General features: G+C 40.2%; 1 protein-coding gene across 9 annotated transcripts in view; it reads right to left on the reverse strand.

Annotated features, from left to right (window-relative positions):
• The window catches only part of KIF13A (kinesin family member 13A), a 292610-nt gene that overhangs the window by 31166 nt on the left and 242069 nt on the right, over positions 1 to 19375 (reverse strand). For 7 of the 9 annotated variants that reach the window (XM_077492248.1, XM_077492247.1, XM_077492246.1 and 4 more), the window contains 8 exons: positions 18634 to 18807; positions 16983 to 17134; positions 13783 to 13915; positions 13554 to 13700; positions 5949 to 5987; positions 3549 to 3648; positions 2330 to 2456; positions 515 to 570 (listed from right to left, as the gene is read on the reverse strand). In XM_077492248.1, coding sequence (XP_077348374.1) covers positions 515 to 570; positions 2330 to 2456; positions 3549 to 3648; positions 5949 to 5987; positions 13554 to 13700; positions 13783 to 13915; positions 16983 to 17134; positions 18634 to 18807 — 928 coding nt within the window. The remainder of the gene's footprint in view (positions 1 to 514; positions 571 to 2329; positions 2457 to 3548; positions 3649 to 5948; positions 5988 to 13553; positions 13701 to 13782; positions 13916 to 16982; positions 17135 to 18633; positions 18808 to 19375) is intronic. The other 2 variants (XM_077492249.1, XM_077492245.1) reach the window with 1 other exon arrangement.

The raw sequence follows: 19375 nt of genomic DNA on the forward strand, positions 1-19375 counted from the left end.
TGTGAGTGAGAGAGTAGAATGCCCAAGCGCGTTTAGGCAAGCCATCTTCTCATAGCAGAGTCCCCAGTCATATGGTATTGGAGCCAAACTTCCAATACCAGGATGGCGAGGGGGAAACCCACAGTAGAATAAGTGCCAAAATTAAGAATACATTTTAATGTACATACAGAGCTGTAATGAGAATTTAATATTTTAAAAGAATATCACTAAAGGTGAACTAACCCTTTAAACAAACTCAGTGAAAATACACAATGGCTACTGAAGATGCAAAGAGGATCAGGAGTATATGGATTTTTTACATGTCCTTAAAGGTGAACTACCTATTTAAAGAGAAGCTTCACCTTTTGGGTGAAACTCCACTTTAATAATACAAAGCGAAGAATTAAGTCAAGAGACTAGTGACAACCAATCAGGCTTTAGCTTTCAGTTATGTAAAACTGGAAGAGTTAATTTCCATTTAAAATTACAGAAACAACTGTATCAAAGTGCCACCTCGGATGAAGAATCTTCTTACCATTAAGATCTAGAAAAAGGACAGGAATATGCGTCTCCATTCCAGCTGGAGGAGTCCTGAACAGATAAACAAATAAATCAGTCAATAAAAAGCAGAGTTAAAAAAGTAATGACGTTTGCAAGTGGAATTGTTATGTGGTGAATTAGCAGTGTAAATTTAACATGGATTACACATTGTGAGGTGGTTGGTCAAAAAACACAAGAGTTTTAAAACTATAATGGTTTTGGGTAAGGTTTATTGTTTTTTAAATAAAGTTACAAGTTCAACATTAGTCAGTTGTGTATGTAAATTTAGTTTAGAGTTTTTGGGCTCTGTAAACAACAGACTTTTTCAAGTAGGTAATAATAATCTGGAAAACATGTGGAAAGGGTCCAAGAGCTCCAGCTGTTGGCTGGAACTAGAATATAAGCTATGTATTACATATTTCATATCTACCTGGTAAAAAGGGAAAAACAAATATTTTAGGTCATTAGTAAAGAAATAGGCAGGTTGTCATTTACTAAGCTTTAGCACAAGAGTAATGCCACATACACACGACCGGACTTTCCATCGGAATAAACTCTGATGGACTCTTCAACTGACTTTTCGACGGAGTTCGGCTTTAACAGACTTGCCTACACACGATCACACCAAAGTCCGATTGTTTAACGCGATTACGTACGACGGGACTAGAAAAAGGAAGTTTAATAGCCAGTAGCCAATAGCTGCCCTTGCGTCATTGTTGGTCCGTTGGACATGCATAGAGACAAGCGGTTTTCTAGATAGGAACTGGTTCTGGTGGAAAGATTTGAAACATGTTCTACTTCTGAATTCCGTCAGATTTTTTTGGCAGAAAAGGTCCGATGAAGCCCACACACGATCGAATTGTCCGACGGATTCATTCTGTCGGAACTTTGGTGTCGAAAAGTCCGGTCGTGTGTACACGGCATAAGGCTCCTAAAAAGAACTTTCTTTTTTTGAAAATACGAATCTTTACCTTGGTGTGTCGGCTTTGTGAATGCCTGTTATATACTAACAACTATACATTCCCTTGTAACAGGTTAGTAGAATATTATTTTCACACACACAAGTAATATTTTATATATTCTGCATATATGGTTTTATACATACTTTGTCTGTGGTGTATTTGATTGTTACTTTTAGAAAAAAAAATATTTAAAGTATAATGCAGTACTTATTTTGTTGCCTGCATTTATAAAGCACAATTCAAGCAATGTCTGCACAATCTTATCCAAGGAGATTTTTTTGAATCAATAAGCATATATCAGGGATCTTCCACAGCATGTACTAATGTGTCCCTGCTGATGCTTGGTTTGGACCTTCCTGAGCTGTGCTTTTGCAGTTGCAACCAAAATAAACCACCAAGATAAGGGACTTTTTTTACGCCAAAGGGGACGTATGAATAAAAGGCAGAAAATAAGGTTAATACAAAAGTGGACAAAATGAAAGAAAAAAAATACAGAACAATATAAAATTGGTCCGGTGTGTCCCTATAACTATATAAAAAAGGTAGCTCATAAAAGGAAATGCTGTATGTTTACCTTTTGCAGCGGCCCTTAATACTCTGCTCTATTTGCAATCTCTGGCCACTATAGGTATCCATCTCTTCCAAGTGAGTCAAATACTTTTTCCCCAGTGCACAGGCAGGCGGTCAACACAACTACAAAAGTTGGATACCTGCAGTTGTTGGAGATCATTAACACATAGGAGTTTCAAGACTCAGGCCACCCAAAAGGTAAGAATACAGCATTTCCTTTGCCTTTAGTTTAGTTTTGACCCTATAGTGAAAGGGTCATGTCAACAGTAGTAACTTACCAGTTTGCTGGAGCTCCAGGAATGTCACTTCCTGGTGCTGGTACAAGCACTGCATTCCTCTCTTCTGTAAGGCCCACCCACTGCTCAACCAGCCGTGCTTCCCGCTCAATATCATCTTCAGTTTTTTCTGTAAGAGGTCAAATAACGCAGTAAAGAATCATATTCACTTTCTGGGGATTTCCCACTTTGCCTAAGACATTTTTTCATATTTATTTGCTGATGTGTTCAATCACAGTGGAATATTGTGCTTATGAATATGAAAAACATCCAGTTGTAATTGTAGACAAACAGGAACAACACGCACCTACATACTTGCAAGCAAAATGCTTCTCGCTCCTCACTGGTAGTTAAATTTCAAATGTGTTCAGTGAGGATCTGGCATGAAAACTTCCAATCAGTCCAATAAATGCAGGAGCACATGGGCTGTAGACAGGACTACTAAAACATTTGTGCCATTAGATAATTTAATGTTGGTGTCTTATGGGCTAATACATGTGCAGTGCTGCATCTGATGTTTAATTTTGGGTATCATAGATAAAGGGGGTGGGGGAACCTGTACAGATTTTGTTAATACAAAGCTACACCTGTATTTTTAACCAGTAGTATGTCTGGAGTGGTTGCAATATGGCCCAGTATCATATAAATAAATATGTCCCAGAATCTACTACGTCTGTCTTTGTAGATATAAGATAAATACACAAATCAACTGTTATTAAAGTTATTCCCTTAAAAACCTTACAAGTACAGAAAAAAAACATTAATCTGCTAGAAGTACACTCAACCCCTAAGGGCAATTGTGGGCTGACAATACGCAGCATTTTTGTGGACTGAATGGTGGCAGCCCTGCCCAGTTATCCTTGGCTAAACTACTCAAACCCTCCCTGTCTCCAGGCCTCTACAACATATTTCTGTGGTCACATTTTGCTGTGGTCCAGGATAAGAATTAGGGCTAATTACACTTTGAGATAACACAGAAGAGAGCACTAGTAACATGACAGCTCTAAAATTCTGACATTAGGCAGATATAACAAAACTCATTCAATGGTTTATTTACCACATCAGAAAGGAAATATTCAGAATTTCATTGCTAGGCTTTACTTTATATACTTTAAATATGGCATCTTCACTTATACTTTTCGGTACTTGCCCAACAGAGAAAACATGCAAAAACAAAAAAAAGTGCAAAAGTGAGAAAAAGGTAAATTTTCAAAATAGATACCTTGCTTGTTGATGATTTTCTGGATCTGTTCATCCAAGTATTCCTTGCGTTTAATTAATGCATCTGACCACCTTTCACGCACACAGTTCAGGTCCTCCTCCTGTTCATTTGAAAAAAAATACATATGACAGATATTTCTCACTTGTTTTTATATTCATTATTGTATCATGTGAATTAAGTGATAATTAACAAATGATGCCATTAAACAGTTTTATGCTGCTTTTCTATGTATATTGGTGATAGGAAAAACTTTTATAGACTACTTGATATAAAAAGTGGAAAATATTACATAATCTGATATTATTTGTGTAGTTGCTATTTACATTTTTCACGTATAAATTTGATCTCGGACATCTTATATTTTTTGTTTTGTGAGTAAACATAAAAAAATACAACAAAAACTGTTTTAATGGCGAATGGCTAGAATGATATTTGCCTGCTATACTCCTTAAGGTAATCAAGAAAAACTGATTAAAGCAATTCCACCATTAGTGTTCCAAACAGCTGCTTGTCAGATTGTCTGCAGATCCAGCAGTAAATATTTCAGGTCCATGCAAATTAAACCCCATCATGCATCATGCCCTGCCTTTGTTGGTGTCTGATGGGTGTGCGCAGGAAGCATCAACGCATAGTTATTAGTTAGTGCATTTGTGAATTAGCTTAATATTGTTAGTCATATGCTGTAGATGTGAAAATGTGCAACTGTACAGCTCCTCTTTAATCACTACCAACTGCTACTCAGAAATAAAGTATGTTTGTAGTATTTGTAGACATCAGAGCTAGGTTTATAGGAGCCATTTTGTCAACAGGTGCCATAGCATCAACAGAAGCTGCACATTCAGTTCAGCCCTGCTCATATTTATCTTATGAGGTGGGTCCAAGAATTTATATATATTCTAATATGTATATGCCAATAATACATAAGGGTTTAGGATCATCAGTAATAAAACACAATTCACTAACACAGTTGCTATAATAGTAGGCCCCAAGATGCTAAATTGGGGTTTCTACTTGAACAAATGGTTCATGCGTCATGGTTTTCGGTGTCTTGCATGGGCTAGATTTCACCTTAAAGTGATTATGAAACCTCAAGATAATTCTATGCATTAAAGTAAAAAACCTTCTCTGCTGAAGGAACCCCCCCAGCCCCCCCCCCCCTCTTATTCTTACCTGAGCCCGATCTGATCCAGCGACGTGCACAAGAGCAGTGGCTCTCACTGCTGTCTTTGTCCTCATTGGGCAGATTGCTCCAACTGCTGTCAATCAAATGCTGTGATGAGGGAGCAGGGGCTGGGCTGAGTTGCCTGGTCTGTGTCAATAGGTGCAGACAGGGTGGCTCGGGAGCGAGCCCACACAGGCACTTGCCGAAAAGAGCAGGGGCCTAGACCATCAGCAGGGGACCTAAGAAAAGGGCTGCTCTGTGCAAAACCATTGCATACAGCAGGTAAGTATACCATGTTTGTTATTTTAATGTAAAAAAACTCCACAAAGGTTTAATATTACCTTAAGGGCTCATTCATAATACATCAGTTGAGCTGCACTGATCTGCACAAGTTATCACATGCAGGCATACCCCACTTTTAAGTACAGAATGGGGTTTATTTACTAAAGCTAGAAAGTGCGAAATCAGGCTCACTTCTGCACAGAAACCAATGAGCTTCTAACCCCAGCTTGTTCAGTTAAGCATTGGTAATAAAATATGGAAGCTAATTGGTTTCTATGCAGAAGTGAGCCTGATTTCGCACTTTCCAGCTTTAGTAAATAAACCCCATTGTGTACTTAAAAGTGGGATATGCCTGTACTCAACACCAGGGCACATAGAAAACAACTGACATGCTGTATTTTTTCAGAGTGCAACTCACCTTATGTTAACGAACGCCACTGTGCCACAGCTTTTCTACTGAAATGTCATCTACCTCTGTGCAGTGGATGTCAGCCCTACACAGTGGACACTAGCCCACACACATTTTAGCGCATGGGCTGGTGTGAACAAGCCCTTAGCAATACTGCACTTCTCTAATCACTACTAAATTGATATGGCCAAACTCATTGATAGTACAAACAATGCTGGTACCCATCAGCTAGCAGCCTAAAACTGATCAATGTATGTGAACATCTCTGTACATAGCCTACAACATGTTTTGTGTAATAACACAGAATTCTGTTAGACAGTGTTATATATAGTGAGACATATGTGAGCATTTTAGGCGATGGTTCAGTGATGGCAATAAAGTGTATTTTTTTTCAAGCTCCCCTTTCCCAGTTACATAAGCTCCACCCTCTTTCCAAATTTAATTTCCCACGCGCCATAAGTTTTCCTCCCCCTCTTTTTCCATGTTGTGGTGCAGAGCAGAACTTTTTCCCAAGCCAGGGGATTGGAAGCAGCCACTGTAATAATACCTGGTAACTATCCATATCATCACCATCATCATCATCTTTCTGGTAGGAGAAAATACATGATGTAAACAGGACATGCATTGCTTTCATCACATTGTAACAAAGCAAAGAGCACTAGTATCATAACATGTTATGCACACAATACACCATAGAGAAAAAGGATCATTTATAGAAATAAACAGCAATTTACATCTGTGAGGCACAGTTGGGGGTCAAAAAGTCACACAAATATCAAATGATGTACAAACAGGGAAATTGATGTTATGTTTAGAATAGTCTAGAATAGTCTACTTGTATTTGGTTAATGGAGAATATTTCAATAAAATACTCAGCACATGCACAAAGACTACGCACACTTAAATATTTTCATATTGTGATAAAGCAGTAAATGTAGTTAAAGACAAACTCCCACTACTCTAGCTGTAGGCATTGTTCCCCTATGTTGCCAACAGAGGCACTGAAATTACATCTTCTCTTCTGTTATTTCTATGGAAGTAGAAACTTGGCAGCCTGTTAACTTTTTAATGGAAACAAACAATAGATGCTAGTAAGATGTTAGGTTAAAGTGGATGTAAAACCCTCACATATACCCAGTGAAGTGAACAGCCACAGAGATCAAACAAATATCCCTATAAAAGTTTTACATGTATATCTGCGGTCTTCATCTTTATATACTGTTTAGAAAGTGCATGTCCTGTTAGCCCTTGTACACACGGTCGGAGATTCCGATGGAATGTGTCCTATCGGACCGTTTTGTCGGATATTCCGACTGTGTGTGGTCTCCATCGGAATATCCGACGGACCAACTTTTCCAACTTGCCGCTAAAATTTTCCGACAAAATGCTCCCATCGGACATACTCCGATCATGTGTAGCCTACTCCAACGGACAAAGTGCCACCCATGCTCAGATCAAATTCCTAGACCAAAGCTATTGGCTACTAGCCTGAACGTAGTCCCATCCTAACGAAATAACGTCATCACGTTATGTACAATCGGATTTTCCGACAACTTAGTCCGACCGTGTGTATGCAACATCACTTCCGGACCTCTTCCGGAATTAATCCGTCAGAATTACTCCGACAGGTTTGGTTCTCAGAATCTCCGACGGTGTGTACAAGGGCTTAGAATTTTCACTTCCTCATTCATCTGTAGGAGTGGATTATTGCTAGACACCGTGAGACAGCTTATTGGAGGAAAGGCACACACCCCCTCTCAACACATGCAGAGGTTGCCTGTGAATAGTTTAACAGTCTGCTAATCTATTTATAGCAACCTTCCCCAACACACACTTCTATTTCCCGTCTCAGAGAACTTGTCAAAAGTTATCAAGCTGATAACAGAGGAAGGGACCAGGACAAAGCTATGGGACTTAGTGCTTTGAAGAGAGATAAAAAAAAAACACTGCAACTAGATGTCCCCAGCTCAAATTTCATGAATCGGGTTTACATACACTTTAACATTGATGGACAAGACCATTAACTTACCATTTACCTTTTTTAAAGTGGTTGTAAACCTTTGGGGGTTTTTTAAAGAAAAAAATTACAAACATGCCTATACTTACCTGCTCTGTGCAATAGTTTTGCACAGAGCAGCCCCGATCCTCTTCTCACGGGGTCCCCTGCTGGTGCTCTAAGCCTCTCCTCTTCACTGGGTGCCCCCACGGAAAGTTGCATTCCCTGAGGGGAACCCCTGCGGGCTAGTTTATGAGTTTCGCTGCTGCGTCTACTGACACAGAGAGTGGGACTCGGCCTGCCCCCCCAGCTCCGGTGTCACAGGATTTGTTTGACAACAGGAGCCAATGGCTCCTGCTGCTATCAATCTGTCCAATGAGGAGAGAGACCGTGGATGAAGCTGCTGGGCTCGTGCACATTGATAGATTGGAACAGGCTCAGGTAAGAAAAAGGGGGGTCTGGGAGGGAGCTGTAGCACAGAATGCCTTTCACCATAATGCATAAAATGCATTAAGGTGAAAAACCTTAAGGTTTTAGAACCACTCCTACGCTGCTCGACCAATGTAATTTTACCCCCCACTGTAGAGAGAGAGAGAGAGAGAGATTTAGTAGCACTCTGGGCCAATCATTGAGTGATTGCATAAAGATGTGGAAATCTATCCCAGGTGATTCTACTGCTGCTGGCAATGCGTCATCAGCATCAGAATAACTTTTGTAACATCAGCCTTAGAAACCGACTGAAACCGGACATCAGAGTCTCTGTTGTGATCTTTAAGGAGGAACTACTTCACAATGCATGCAGTTATGGAGGTCAGTGAAGACTTGTTTGAAAGCTCTTTTACTACTGATAAAGAATAGGAAGTTATTGGAACAAGAAATTATTTAGGTTCTGTCCCCACAGCAATAAATAATGTGGATCAAAAGAAATATAAACAGAATTATATAATTTTTTAATATATTGAAAATATATGTTTCCTCTAAGTATAAATGTGGCTGTTACTAAAACTAAAGAGCAGACACCACAAAGTACATGCTGTTAGCTTGTTAGTCAAAAAGCTATACTCCGGGTAGATCTCAATTACTAGTTTCATTTTATTCATAAACCCTGATTTGCTTAACTTCAGGACTAAGCCCTGCCACTTCCCTGAAAGTGCTCATATTGCCTATTCCTATTAACCATTGTTGTCAGTTGGTGTAGTTTAGCCTTATGCCAAGTGAATTAGGTCTGTTACAATGTGAACATGGTTTCAAAAAAGCACACATAATATTTTCAAGCTATCCACAGTAACAGGATCTTGTTGTGTGGGCTTCTGGCAGAACTTCTATATTTTGAAATGGCTTTTAGGTTGAAATGTTTTAGGTTTTTATTGCCATCTGTGCCCCTGTGAGAGACATTTCCCCTTACTTCCTGTCAAGACAGAAAATAATGAAACAGGGATAAATATGTTTAGTAGACCGGGTTGAAGGGTCTGTGCCATCCTGTCCTGGTGAGAACTGCTCCCCTAATTTTTGTTTACTTAACACCACAGAAACAAAAAGTAAGCAAACCTCTGCAAAGGGAGCACAAAGAGAAATAAAAAAAATGTTTAATGCTTTATTTTAGACCCAATTATGTAATGCCTTGGACTGTGTGCTTCTCTATGCAATGCAGGTAGATCAGAGGGGTGGTTGGTGTCGCGCTATTCTAATATTATTATTAGAATAGCGCGACACCAACCACCCCTGTTAAAATCTGTTGGATTCGGTTTGATCCATTCCGGTGTACTCAGCAGTTCCACGGTCCAACACTTAATCAAAGGCAGCGCAGAGATAACTACTTTCTTAATGCAGGTAGATCATCGTTGGTGGGAGTGGCTGGCACAGTGCTATACATAACTTCCTGAATATATCACAGGCCCCCTACTTTAGTACACACCTCGAGAGCTCTTGGGTTATAAAAATATCAAAAATATCAAAATGCCTTGATGGGTGGATTTTGCATGCAGATGGTTTCAGGAAATGCTCATATGTGAAACTGAACCTCCATTAATAAAATAACTGAAATTAATCAGAGGCGTGGGCCAGGGACAGTAAGGCTAAGCAGGGAATGCCTGGGTGATGCTGGATGTCCTCCGACCCAGAAATGAAGTGGGCACTTTGGGATTTTAGCCAGTTAGTTTGGTGCTGTCCAGGTCAGGAGGGTAGGAGTATGGCCTTTCTTAATTCCTTTTGCTTTTTTGGCGGGTTTTGCTATTGGGTCCAGCCCATTGGTCCGATGTCAAATAAAAGGGACTGTGGTTCAGGTCGAGCGAGAACAGCCATGGCCCGGAATCGGTCAGTGTTTGTAGAGATTCCCACAGAGATGTAATTTCTAAATTTTGGGATGTGAAGCTATCAGAACCTGGGGTTTACCCCAAAGCCACCACTGCTAGAATGTGCTTCATACGGATTTATGCTTGCGCGAGAAGCCTCAGAGGGACTATGAACTCTGAAATGCACCTTTGTCAGGTTGCTGGGGCAGCATCTTACCTGTAGTTTTAGTTAGGGAACTAGGAAAATATCATGACACATGGTTGCCAAGAGTAACAGAAGTCTAACAAGCAGCCTGTTGGTAACGTGTACCTGTTATGTCATGTACAAATGACCGGACTTTCCGTCAGAATAAACTCTGACGGTCTTTCCAACAGAGTTTCCAACAGAGTTCCAACCGAACAGACTTGACTACACACGATCACACCAAAGTCCGTTCTTTTCAAACATGATGACATACAACGGGACTAGAAAAGGAAGTTCAATAGCCAGTAGCCAATAGCGGCCCTTGCGTCCTATTTGGTCCGTCGGACTAGCATACAGACGAACAGTTTTCCTGATAGGAATTGATTCAGTTGGAAAAATTTAACACATGTTCTATTTCTAGGTCTGTCAGACTTTTTGAAAAAAAAAAAGTCAGCTGAAGCTCACACATGATCGGAATATCGGATGAAATCATTCCGTCAGACCTTTCCTGCCGGAAAGTCCAGTCTTGTGTACGCGGCATTAGAGGTTGCATGGCCACTAGCAGCGAGGGAGATTGTGCCACAGAGGTTCCCCATCCTGAAGGAGGAGGTACTGAAGTTCAAGAGTTAAATGAGCGCACATGTGTAGCCCACGTGGGGCCCACTCTGCTACTCGGAAACAGTAGTGGAAAACGGTGGACAGGTGGATGTAGACATTAGCGCAGTGTGTCCCCCCTATATGCAAATTACAGAGAAGGTGTACATTGTCACGGGGAACCGAGCGTTAACTGGAGAACAGTTACAGTGCCATTGTACATGGTGTACGTTCCCCTCTAAATGTAGAGGTCTGCCTTAAGGTCAAGTATACCCCCATGGCAGCTTCAGTCTTATCCTAGGGGATTGATGTAAATGGTGCAAATGTAGCCAATGTGCGTAGTGACTCAGTAACAAAATGCCTAACATAGCCCAGAAGAACCTACGCAGGGTAGGCCTTCCATGTGACCCAGCACTTGGTGCCTAATGAGTTAATGGGAAAACATGGAAGACATGACCAGGGCCTGGTGTTTGACTATTTTGAGCCCTAAACAAGACTAACACCCCCCACCCCGTGTGTGTGTGTGTTGTGCGTGTGTGTGTGTGTGTGTGTGTGTGGGGGGGGGGGGGGTGGCGGGGGGGTAGGTGTCATTAGTCTTGCCTAAGGCCACGTGGGTGACTACAACAGGATCAGAGAGTTGACTCACCGGTTCAGCCCCTCTACAGGCTCTATAAGATTTGCTGCAGCTTCTAATCCACACGATAATGAGCTTATAGTGTGCAGTGAAATCAGAGCAAGCTATGTGTTGTATGTAAAAATTTAATAAAAATAATAATAATAATAAAAAAAGCAATTTCGGTACAGAAGGGATGTCTGTAAAACTGTGCAAGACTGAGTTCAGTTTTTAATATACCTACTTAATATACTGTGAGGCAATGGCTGGCAGGATTATGGACAATATAAGTCACCAAGGTTTCTTACCTACACGTAGTGATGGACTCAGGGTTTTTTGGCTGATATGGGGAAAATACACTTTTTGTTTTCCCAGAATCTTTATAAGCTATATACGGGGCTGTGTTGTGCTTTGGGCAGGAGAAACCTCCATCCCTAGGTCCACGTTTTTACCTGGTAGCCAGCTCTCTCTCTCTCTAATGTGGGAGCCTGTTGCAAGCTGAAAAGGGTGACTGCTCACAGAACCATAAAAAGGTACAAGAGCTGCTTTGTTTTGGCAAACCTGTTAAGGGGTAATTTTTTATTTTTGAACTAACCTGAGTGTAGTTAGTGGCTTGGACCAGCAGATGTTTTTTATTTCATGCTAGGGATTTGCTGTTTAACGCCATACTGCATTGAAACAGTGGTTGATTGCTGCCTTGCTGAATACAACTGCAGTTACCAGTGCCAATATCAGTTTAACCTACCCCTTCACAGTACACAAACACAGTATATATATATATATATATATATATATATATATATATATATATATACACACACACACACACACATATGCACACACACAGACACAAACACACACATACATATACACAGTTCCTTGAAAAAGTATTTATGCCCCTTGACATTTTCCACATTTTGTCATGTTACAACCAAAAACGTAAATGTATTTTATTGGGATTTTATGATACAAAGTGGCACATAATTAAGTGTGAAGTTGAAGGAAAATGATAAATGGTTTTCAACATACTTTACAAATAAATATGTGAAAAGTGTGGCATGCATTTGTATTCAGCCCCCTTGATTTAGGTCTGGACTTTGCCGGGGCCATTCTAATATATGCCTATGCTTTTATCTAAACCATTCCATTGTAGCTCTGGCTGTATGTTTAGGATCATTGTCCTGCTGGAAGGTGAACCTCCGCTCCAGTCGCAATGTCTTTTGCAGACTCTAGCAGGTTTTCTTCTAAGATTGCCCTACATTTGGCTCCATCCATCTCACCATCAATTCTGACCAGCTTGCTTGTCCCTGCTGAAGGAGAGGATCCCCACAACTCGATACTGCCACCACCATGTTTCACGGTAGGGCTGGGGTATTCAGGGTGATGTGCAGTGTTCATTTTCCGCCACACATAGCATTTTGCTTTTAGGGCAAAAAGTTTAATTTTGGTCTCATCTGACAGGAGCATCTTCTTCCACAAGTTTGCTGTGCCCCCAACATGGCTTCTCACAAACTGCAAACAGGACTTCTTATGGCTTTCTTTCAAAAAAGGCTTTCTTATTACCACTCTTCCATAAAGTTCAGATTTGTGAAGTGCACGATTAATAGTTGTCCTGTGAACAGATTCTCCTACCTGAGCTGTGGATCTCTGCAACTCCTCCAAAGTTGACATTGGCCTCTTGGCTGCTTCTCTGATTAATGCTCTCTTGGCCTGGCCTGTCACTTTAGGTGGGCAGCCATGTCTTGGTAGGTTTGCAGTTGTGCCATACTCTTTCCATTTTCAGATGATGGATCGAACAGTGCTCTGTGAGATGTTCAAAGCTTATGATATATATTTTTTTATAACCTAACCCTGCTTTAAACTTCTCCACAACTTTATCTCTTACCTGGCTGGTGTGTTCCTTAGATTTCATGATGCGGTTTGTCCATTAAATTTCTCTAACGTAGCTCCGAGGGCTTCACAGAACAGCTGTATTTATACTGAGATTAAATTACACACAGATGGACTCTATTTAGTAATTAGGTGACTCCTTAAGGCAATAGGTTCCACTAGATTTTAGTTATGGGTATCAGTGAAAAGGGGGCTGAATACAAATGCACGCCACACTTGTCAGATATTTGTTTGTAGAAAATGTTGAAAATCATTTATCATTTTCCTTCCACTTCACAATTATGTGCCACTTTGTGTTGGTCTTATCACATAAAATCCCAATAAAATACATTTATATTTTTGGTTGTAACATGAAAAAATTTGGAACATTTCAAGCGGTATGAATACTTTTTCAAGGCACTGTATATACATACATACATACACAGTATGTACATACACACACACATACATTTAGTATGTCACAGCTCGTGCAAACATCTAAATTGCCTGAAACATTTTTCCATCAATTTGACATTTAGATTAAACATCTTTTGTGTCAGTCATAATTTGCAGTAAATTACAGATTCTGGTTTCCTTCTAGTTACCTGATAACTGTCCAGCCCCTTCTGTAACTTGGTTGAGCGAGCTGTGATACAGCCAATCGAAACAGAGAGAATGGCTTCAACCATGAGAGGCAACGTTCCAGAATTCTGCACAGGATTCACAGCCACCTGAACTCTCCGAGAGTGACCCTGAGTAAAAGAAAAATCAAAAGGATGGTACCATACAAGAAAAACAAAATTACATCCATAAAAGTAATCCCAATTTAATTACCTGTCTGAGCTGGAATACACCACCTGTATTCACATCCTTTGCTTGATGCAATTCCACAGATGTATATTCCCCATTCTCATTTAACTCGTATATAGATATCCACGTTTCAATTCTTCGTGTTACCTCATTCCACCTAAAGGAAAAATGAAGAAGGGCTTTTATTTTCATATGATGCAAGATTTAAAGATTATGGGAAACATGATCAAAGTGTATGTATAGCGAAGTTTTATTGTTTAGGATAGAGTAGGGAATGGTATGTGTCAAAGAATATCAAATGCAGCTTGCTTTGACATCAGTTTGAGATGCAACTGAAATAATTAAGAATACACTAAAGCCCCGTACACACGAGCGGACTTTTCAACATCCAAAGTCCGACGGAATGATTCCGTCAGACTATTCGATCGTGTGTGGGCTGCAACGGACTTTTGATTCGCAAAAGTCTGACGGACTTTAGAAAATGGAACATGCTTCAAATTTTTCCGACGGAACTCCGCCGGACCCGGTCCCTTCGAAAAATTCGCTCGTGTGTATGCTATTCCGACGGACTAAAACCGACGCTAGGGCAGCTATTGGCTACTGGCTATGAACTTCCTTATTCGAGTCCAGTCGTACGTCATCACGTTCGAATCCGTCGGAGTTTGGTGTGATTGTGTGTGGCCAAGTCCGATCAGTCGAAAAGTCCGTCAGAACTCTGTCGGAACTCCGGCAGAACTCCTTCGGAAGTCTGTCGGACATAAGTCCTCTCGTGTGTACGGGGCTTAAGGCTACTTTTTTACCTCTCACACTCACTGATGGCACATTGAAAACATTTGATGCATTAAAACTAGAATTTGTACTCCCAAATCGCATGTTTTTCTGATTTCTACAAGTCCGACATGCTATTCACTTCCAAGTCCCAGAATCGTTACCTAACCCCGCACATGATCCCATAATGGACGTAGTCAAAAGTGAAGATCCCCAGAAATTAATATCAATATTCTACAATATGCTACATACTCCCTCATCAACGAAAATAGCCTACAATATAAAAACACGATGGGAAGGAGATCTAGGTATAGCGATACCCTCACTTAAGAGGGCCGCAAGTTTGGTTTGGGTCCTGAGCACAGCTCCGCCAACCCCCCGGCAATCTGCACTACCCACTCTGGCACAGTTAGTATCTAGCAATACACATTAAATCACTTATACTCTAAATATGTGTGTGTGCGTGCGTGGGTAACTCAAGCTCATAGACAATCTTTGAAAGTATATAACTGACTTTACTTATTGTTTTTATAAAAGGAATAACATGAATCAAACATTTGGAGTGCAACACATAATCAGGTCCCTGCAGTAACCAGTAATAAAGATAAACAGAGTAATCAGCATAATAAAGTATTGCTATGCAACTCTAGCGCTGCCCTTTTTCAGCTACTTCCCCACATGGGTAAACACCCAGCACTGTCTACCTATGCAGTCAGGCCTGACTGATCTAGATGGAAGTCCAGTAAAACAATATTCGCTAGCAATCTTTCGGTGGTGCACTTGAAGAACAACTTTGTAATCCAAACGAATAATAAAGATAAAGCATCTGTCTTTAAACAGCTCTCACCACCCGGACAAGTCCAAGTCCGGTTTCTCTGCCTTTTCGTCTAGGAACAGGAATCCACCGACCTCCGAGTCTTCAATTCTTCTGGTGTACAGCAGCAAGGAATGAGAAAATGTCTCTCAGGTGCAACTAGGCTGGCAGAGAGCTCTTTGGAAAAGAGCACAAGGCCCAGGCTTCAGGCCTTGTGCCTCAGCAGTTCAGCACAGATCTCCTCTTGCTTGAAGAGAGGGGGGTGTCCAAAGAGAGCGAACTAGGCCTCTCCCCCTCCTTATATTTCCTCCCCCATAAGTCTCTGGGGCATAACTCAAAGCATCCTGGGAACCAGCGGGGTTCTGGGAACAGTAGTTTTATAGTTCTTAAAGAGACCCCGCTACATAGGGAACGTCGAGGACAAAGACTGGAATGAGGCATTGGACACATGCAAAGATGTCTAACCCAAACTATCTGACAGACTGACCCAAATATTTATTCTACACCGCACATACCTCACACCCGTATGAATGGCTAAATTTAATCAGGGACAACCTTCCATATGCCTATTATGTAACTGAGAAACAGACCCATTCTACCACCTCCTGTGGTCCTGCCCCTACATACAGGGATTCTGGAAACAGGTGGTAGATTACCTTCATGACAACATGGGGTCTCCGCAGGCTATAGACGCCTAACCGTGCCTACTGGGTATTTTTCCAGAAGCTGACATGGACAAATACATCAAAACTTTTATGCAGGGGACCCTATTTTCCGCCCGGAAAAAATTTGTTAAACTTTGGATGAGGCAGACTCCTCCTAGACTATCTGACTGTAAGACTGCCATTAATAGCACATTGTCCTATAAAAAAATAATCTACATGAATAGAGGGTGCCCTGAAAAATATAATAAAGTCTGGGATCGCTGGCTCAATGCATCTGACACATGCATGTAGCACAACAGAACACATCTCCCTCTTTCACGTGCCGCGCTACTGGGCCTGCGTCATATATATCACTATCTTCAAATATATATAACTGCAAAAGGTATGTTGGTACCAAAAAAAAATGAAACGATATCACTACATGGCAACAGTGTCTATGATTGACTAGGAGATGTGTGAACTGGCCCCATAGAGAGTTGGAAACCCACATCCAATTTGCATAGGTGTGAACCCAGCCTGACGGTGTCGTTGATCTGCATTTGATTTTCCCTGGTTCAGCTCCTTTTGCATTCTGTAGACTTGTACATGGTGAGAAGAATTTCTTATGTGAACATAAACCTGGCTTAAAAACCCTGCCAATCTAGTTTTCGCTAGCTGAGTCCTATCGGGGAGAATTTGTTCCACATTCTGTCCTGAAGACACAAGGGGAAGTGAGAAGAAATCTCCATAAAGCGAGGGAAAATCTCCTCTTTGACAGGTGTCACTGGAACAGGTGTCCTCTTTAGAAGATTTATTATTTACTCTTGTTTTGCTGACAACTATAAAATGTTGGATCTCATATCATCTTTTGTTACCAGGACAAATTAGAGAGGAGGAATCTACCTAATGGGGATGTGAACACAGGTTCATTTAAGCATATTTGGGCCAATTAATTCATTTCCATCATTAGAACAAATAAAATCCATAACTAAACCTACCTGTCTCGCAACGTTCGAGATTTAGCATGGAGAGAGTCAATCTCCCACACAGATTTTCCGTTTCCAGCACATCTGTGACCCCAAACTTCTATTGCAAGGGCACCCTCAGAGATAAACTCCAAAAATTCTTCTGTAATGCTAATCACATAATCCTACAGACAAATAAACACACCATGGTTAAGTTTGGAGCAGTAAAACTACTTTTGACATTACTGCCTGTGCAGGATAACAGAGATCATTTTTTACTTGAAGATATCTTGTGCACATTTATGGCCTCATTTGCATAGCCCTAAAAATATAGTAATCATTAAGGGAAAGAACAAAAGTTCCAGTGTAATGATTTCAATGGTATACATGTATATGCATGTCCTTAGATGCAGATTTCTGGATTTTGTGTTATAGATCTAAAGGAAGTGCATTTTTTACTCATCTGTGTGAATGCCTCCACTGAAAATAATGCAGCTCCATTCAGATCTGCAAATAAAAAGCAGTTGTAAATTATTTTATTTTTTTTACAGCAGCTGAATGCAGTTTTTATGGGTTTAATCTCACCGTCCATGTTATGATTGGATTGTACAATTGGCTTTACATTAACAAAAACTTTTTAACAGGACTATCTACCTAAACGATCCAATCAATTTGTATCCAATTAGGTGGGTCCTAATTTACTAACTACTACTGTGAGTGTGGCTACTGAGAGAACCAACTGTGAATTTTAAGGCTCCAAGCACACTAGTGTTTTTTAAGCTCCTAGAAGCTGTTGTTATTAGCATTTTTTCTGCTTCTAGATAATAAAATAGTGTTATCCTATGTGTCCATGTACACTACTTTAGGCATTATTTGAGTTTTAACTTGGAGCAGAAAAAAAGTTTTGTAGAGTTTTTTTGGAGCGTTTTTACAGCACAAAAAATCCTAAATGCTCCTAAATGCGTTTTTTTTTTCTTCTTCATGTACTGTAAAAATATTTTCAAAATGTTAAAGCTTCTTCTTACCCTGTTACTGTTTTATGCTAAAAAGCACATTATCCTTTCACGGAAGTGCTCTGTGTCACCGACTTTGGAGTCTTGGAAAACATTGGTCAACAAGGCGTTACCATTTTACAAGGCTACATACTTGAGCAGAGCAGAGGGGCTCTGAACAAATTTGAGAAGGTTGGGGGGGGGGGGGTGGATGGCATCCATGGACACGGCATCAGATTAATCACACTAGAACACAGCCCAGGATCCTTGGTAGGCATAGTAACTCGAAGAGGAGATTGCCTTGAAGGGCTAGAAATGAGTGAGTGGTCGAAGAACTGGTGCACTGTATATGTGGGGATGGCTGTTGCCCACACTGTGTGGCTTGTTATGACATGTATTGTATAAAACAAAATAAAAAATAATTTTCAAAAAAAATATGTTAACGTTCCAAATGCTCCTAAAAGCTACTAAAATGCTACTACGAGTCGGTACAAAAACACTATTATCAGCATTTGTCATCCAGCGTTTTTTTCCAAGCATTTTTGGAGCCAAAAGATGATTTGCTCCACAGTGCCTGTAGCTACAGGGGTCAGTGAGGACTTGTTTTTAAGAATAATAAAATAAGTAAATACATGAATGTCCATAATCTTGCTACAGTATTACTTTCACTAAGATTTGATGTGGTAAATTACCTTAGAATGTTCAAATTTTACAGTAAACTGAGCATCTTTACTTCTTGGTGAAGGCATATCAGGATTGACCATAGGTGGTGCTACTGTAGGTTCTGACTGATCCCAAAAGGTGTACTGACAGAATACAAAGTTTGATAGGTTCAGGGGAAGGCCTGTAGCTTCTTTAATCTTTACCTGTGAATGATCAAATTAAATATATTTTAATATTATTAGAATCCACGTTAATACATTTTTTTAATCCCAAAAGATACTTTATAAATAATAAATAATAGCCTTTGCAATAGTATTTTTCATTCCAAATATTTTCACACTGCAATAAGCACAACATTCAATGGGCGAACCGTATCTTCACGTAAACTAAAGTTCACCATGATCTGGTGGTATGCTACCAAGAAATAAAAGCATTAAGCATAAAGCCTAATGTAAATTTGTCACAAATCAGGCAAATCAAACTGAGTATATATAAGAAGATATTACTTTCAGTAAAACTGCATGGTAGAATGATCAATAGATTTGAAGATGCTGACAGCCAATATCCGAAACAATCCTGTGCCTCTCTATTGGTTATTGAATGTGCCTATTACCTATAAAGGCCTAAGAAAGAGGCTTGGGAGGCAGATGATGTGGGGCTTAACCATTTTAGAAAAGTTGATTTTTTCCATATAAATTCAGATGCTTGTATCTCTGTGTCAAAACATTAAGATCCAAAGTTTCACTGAAGGTTTGAATTGCCCAACTTTGT

This window comes from Lithobates pipiens, unplaced genomic scaffold, assembly GCF_037356315.1.
Source record: "Lithobates pipiens isolate NorthernLeopardFrog02 unplaced genomic scaffold, aLitPip1_a1.2 Scaffold_19, whole genome shotgun sequence".
Classification (NCBI taxonomy): Eukaryota; Metazoa; Chordata; class Amphibia; order Anura; family Ranidae; genus Lithobates; species Lithobates pipiens.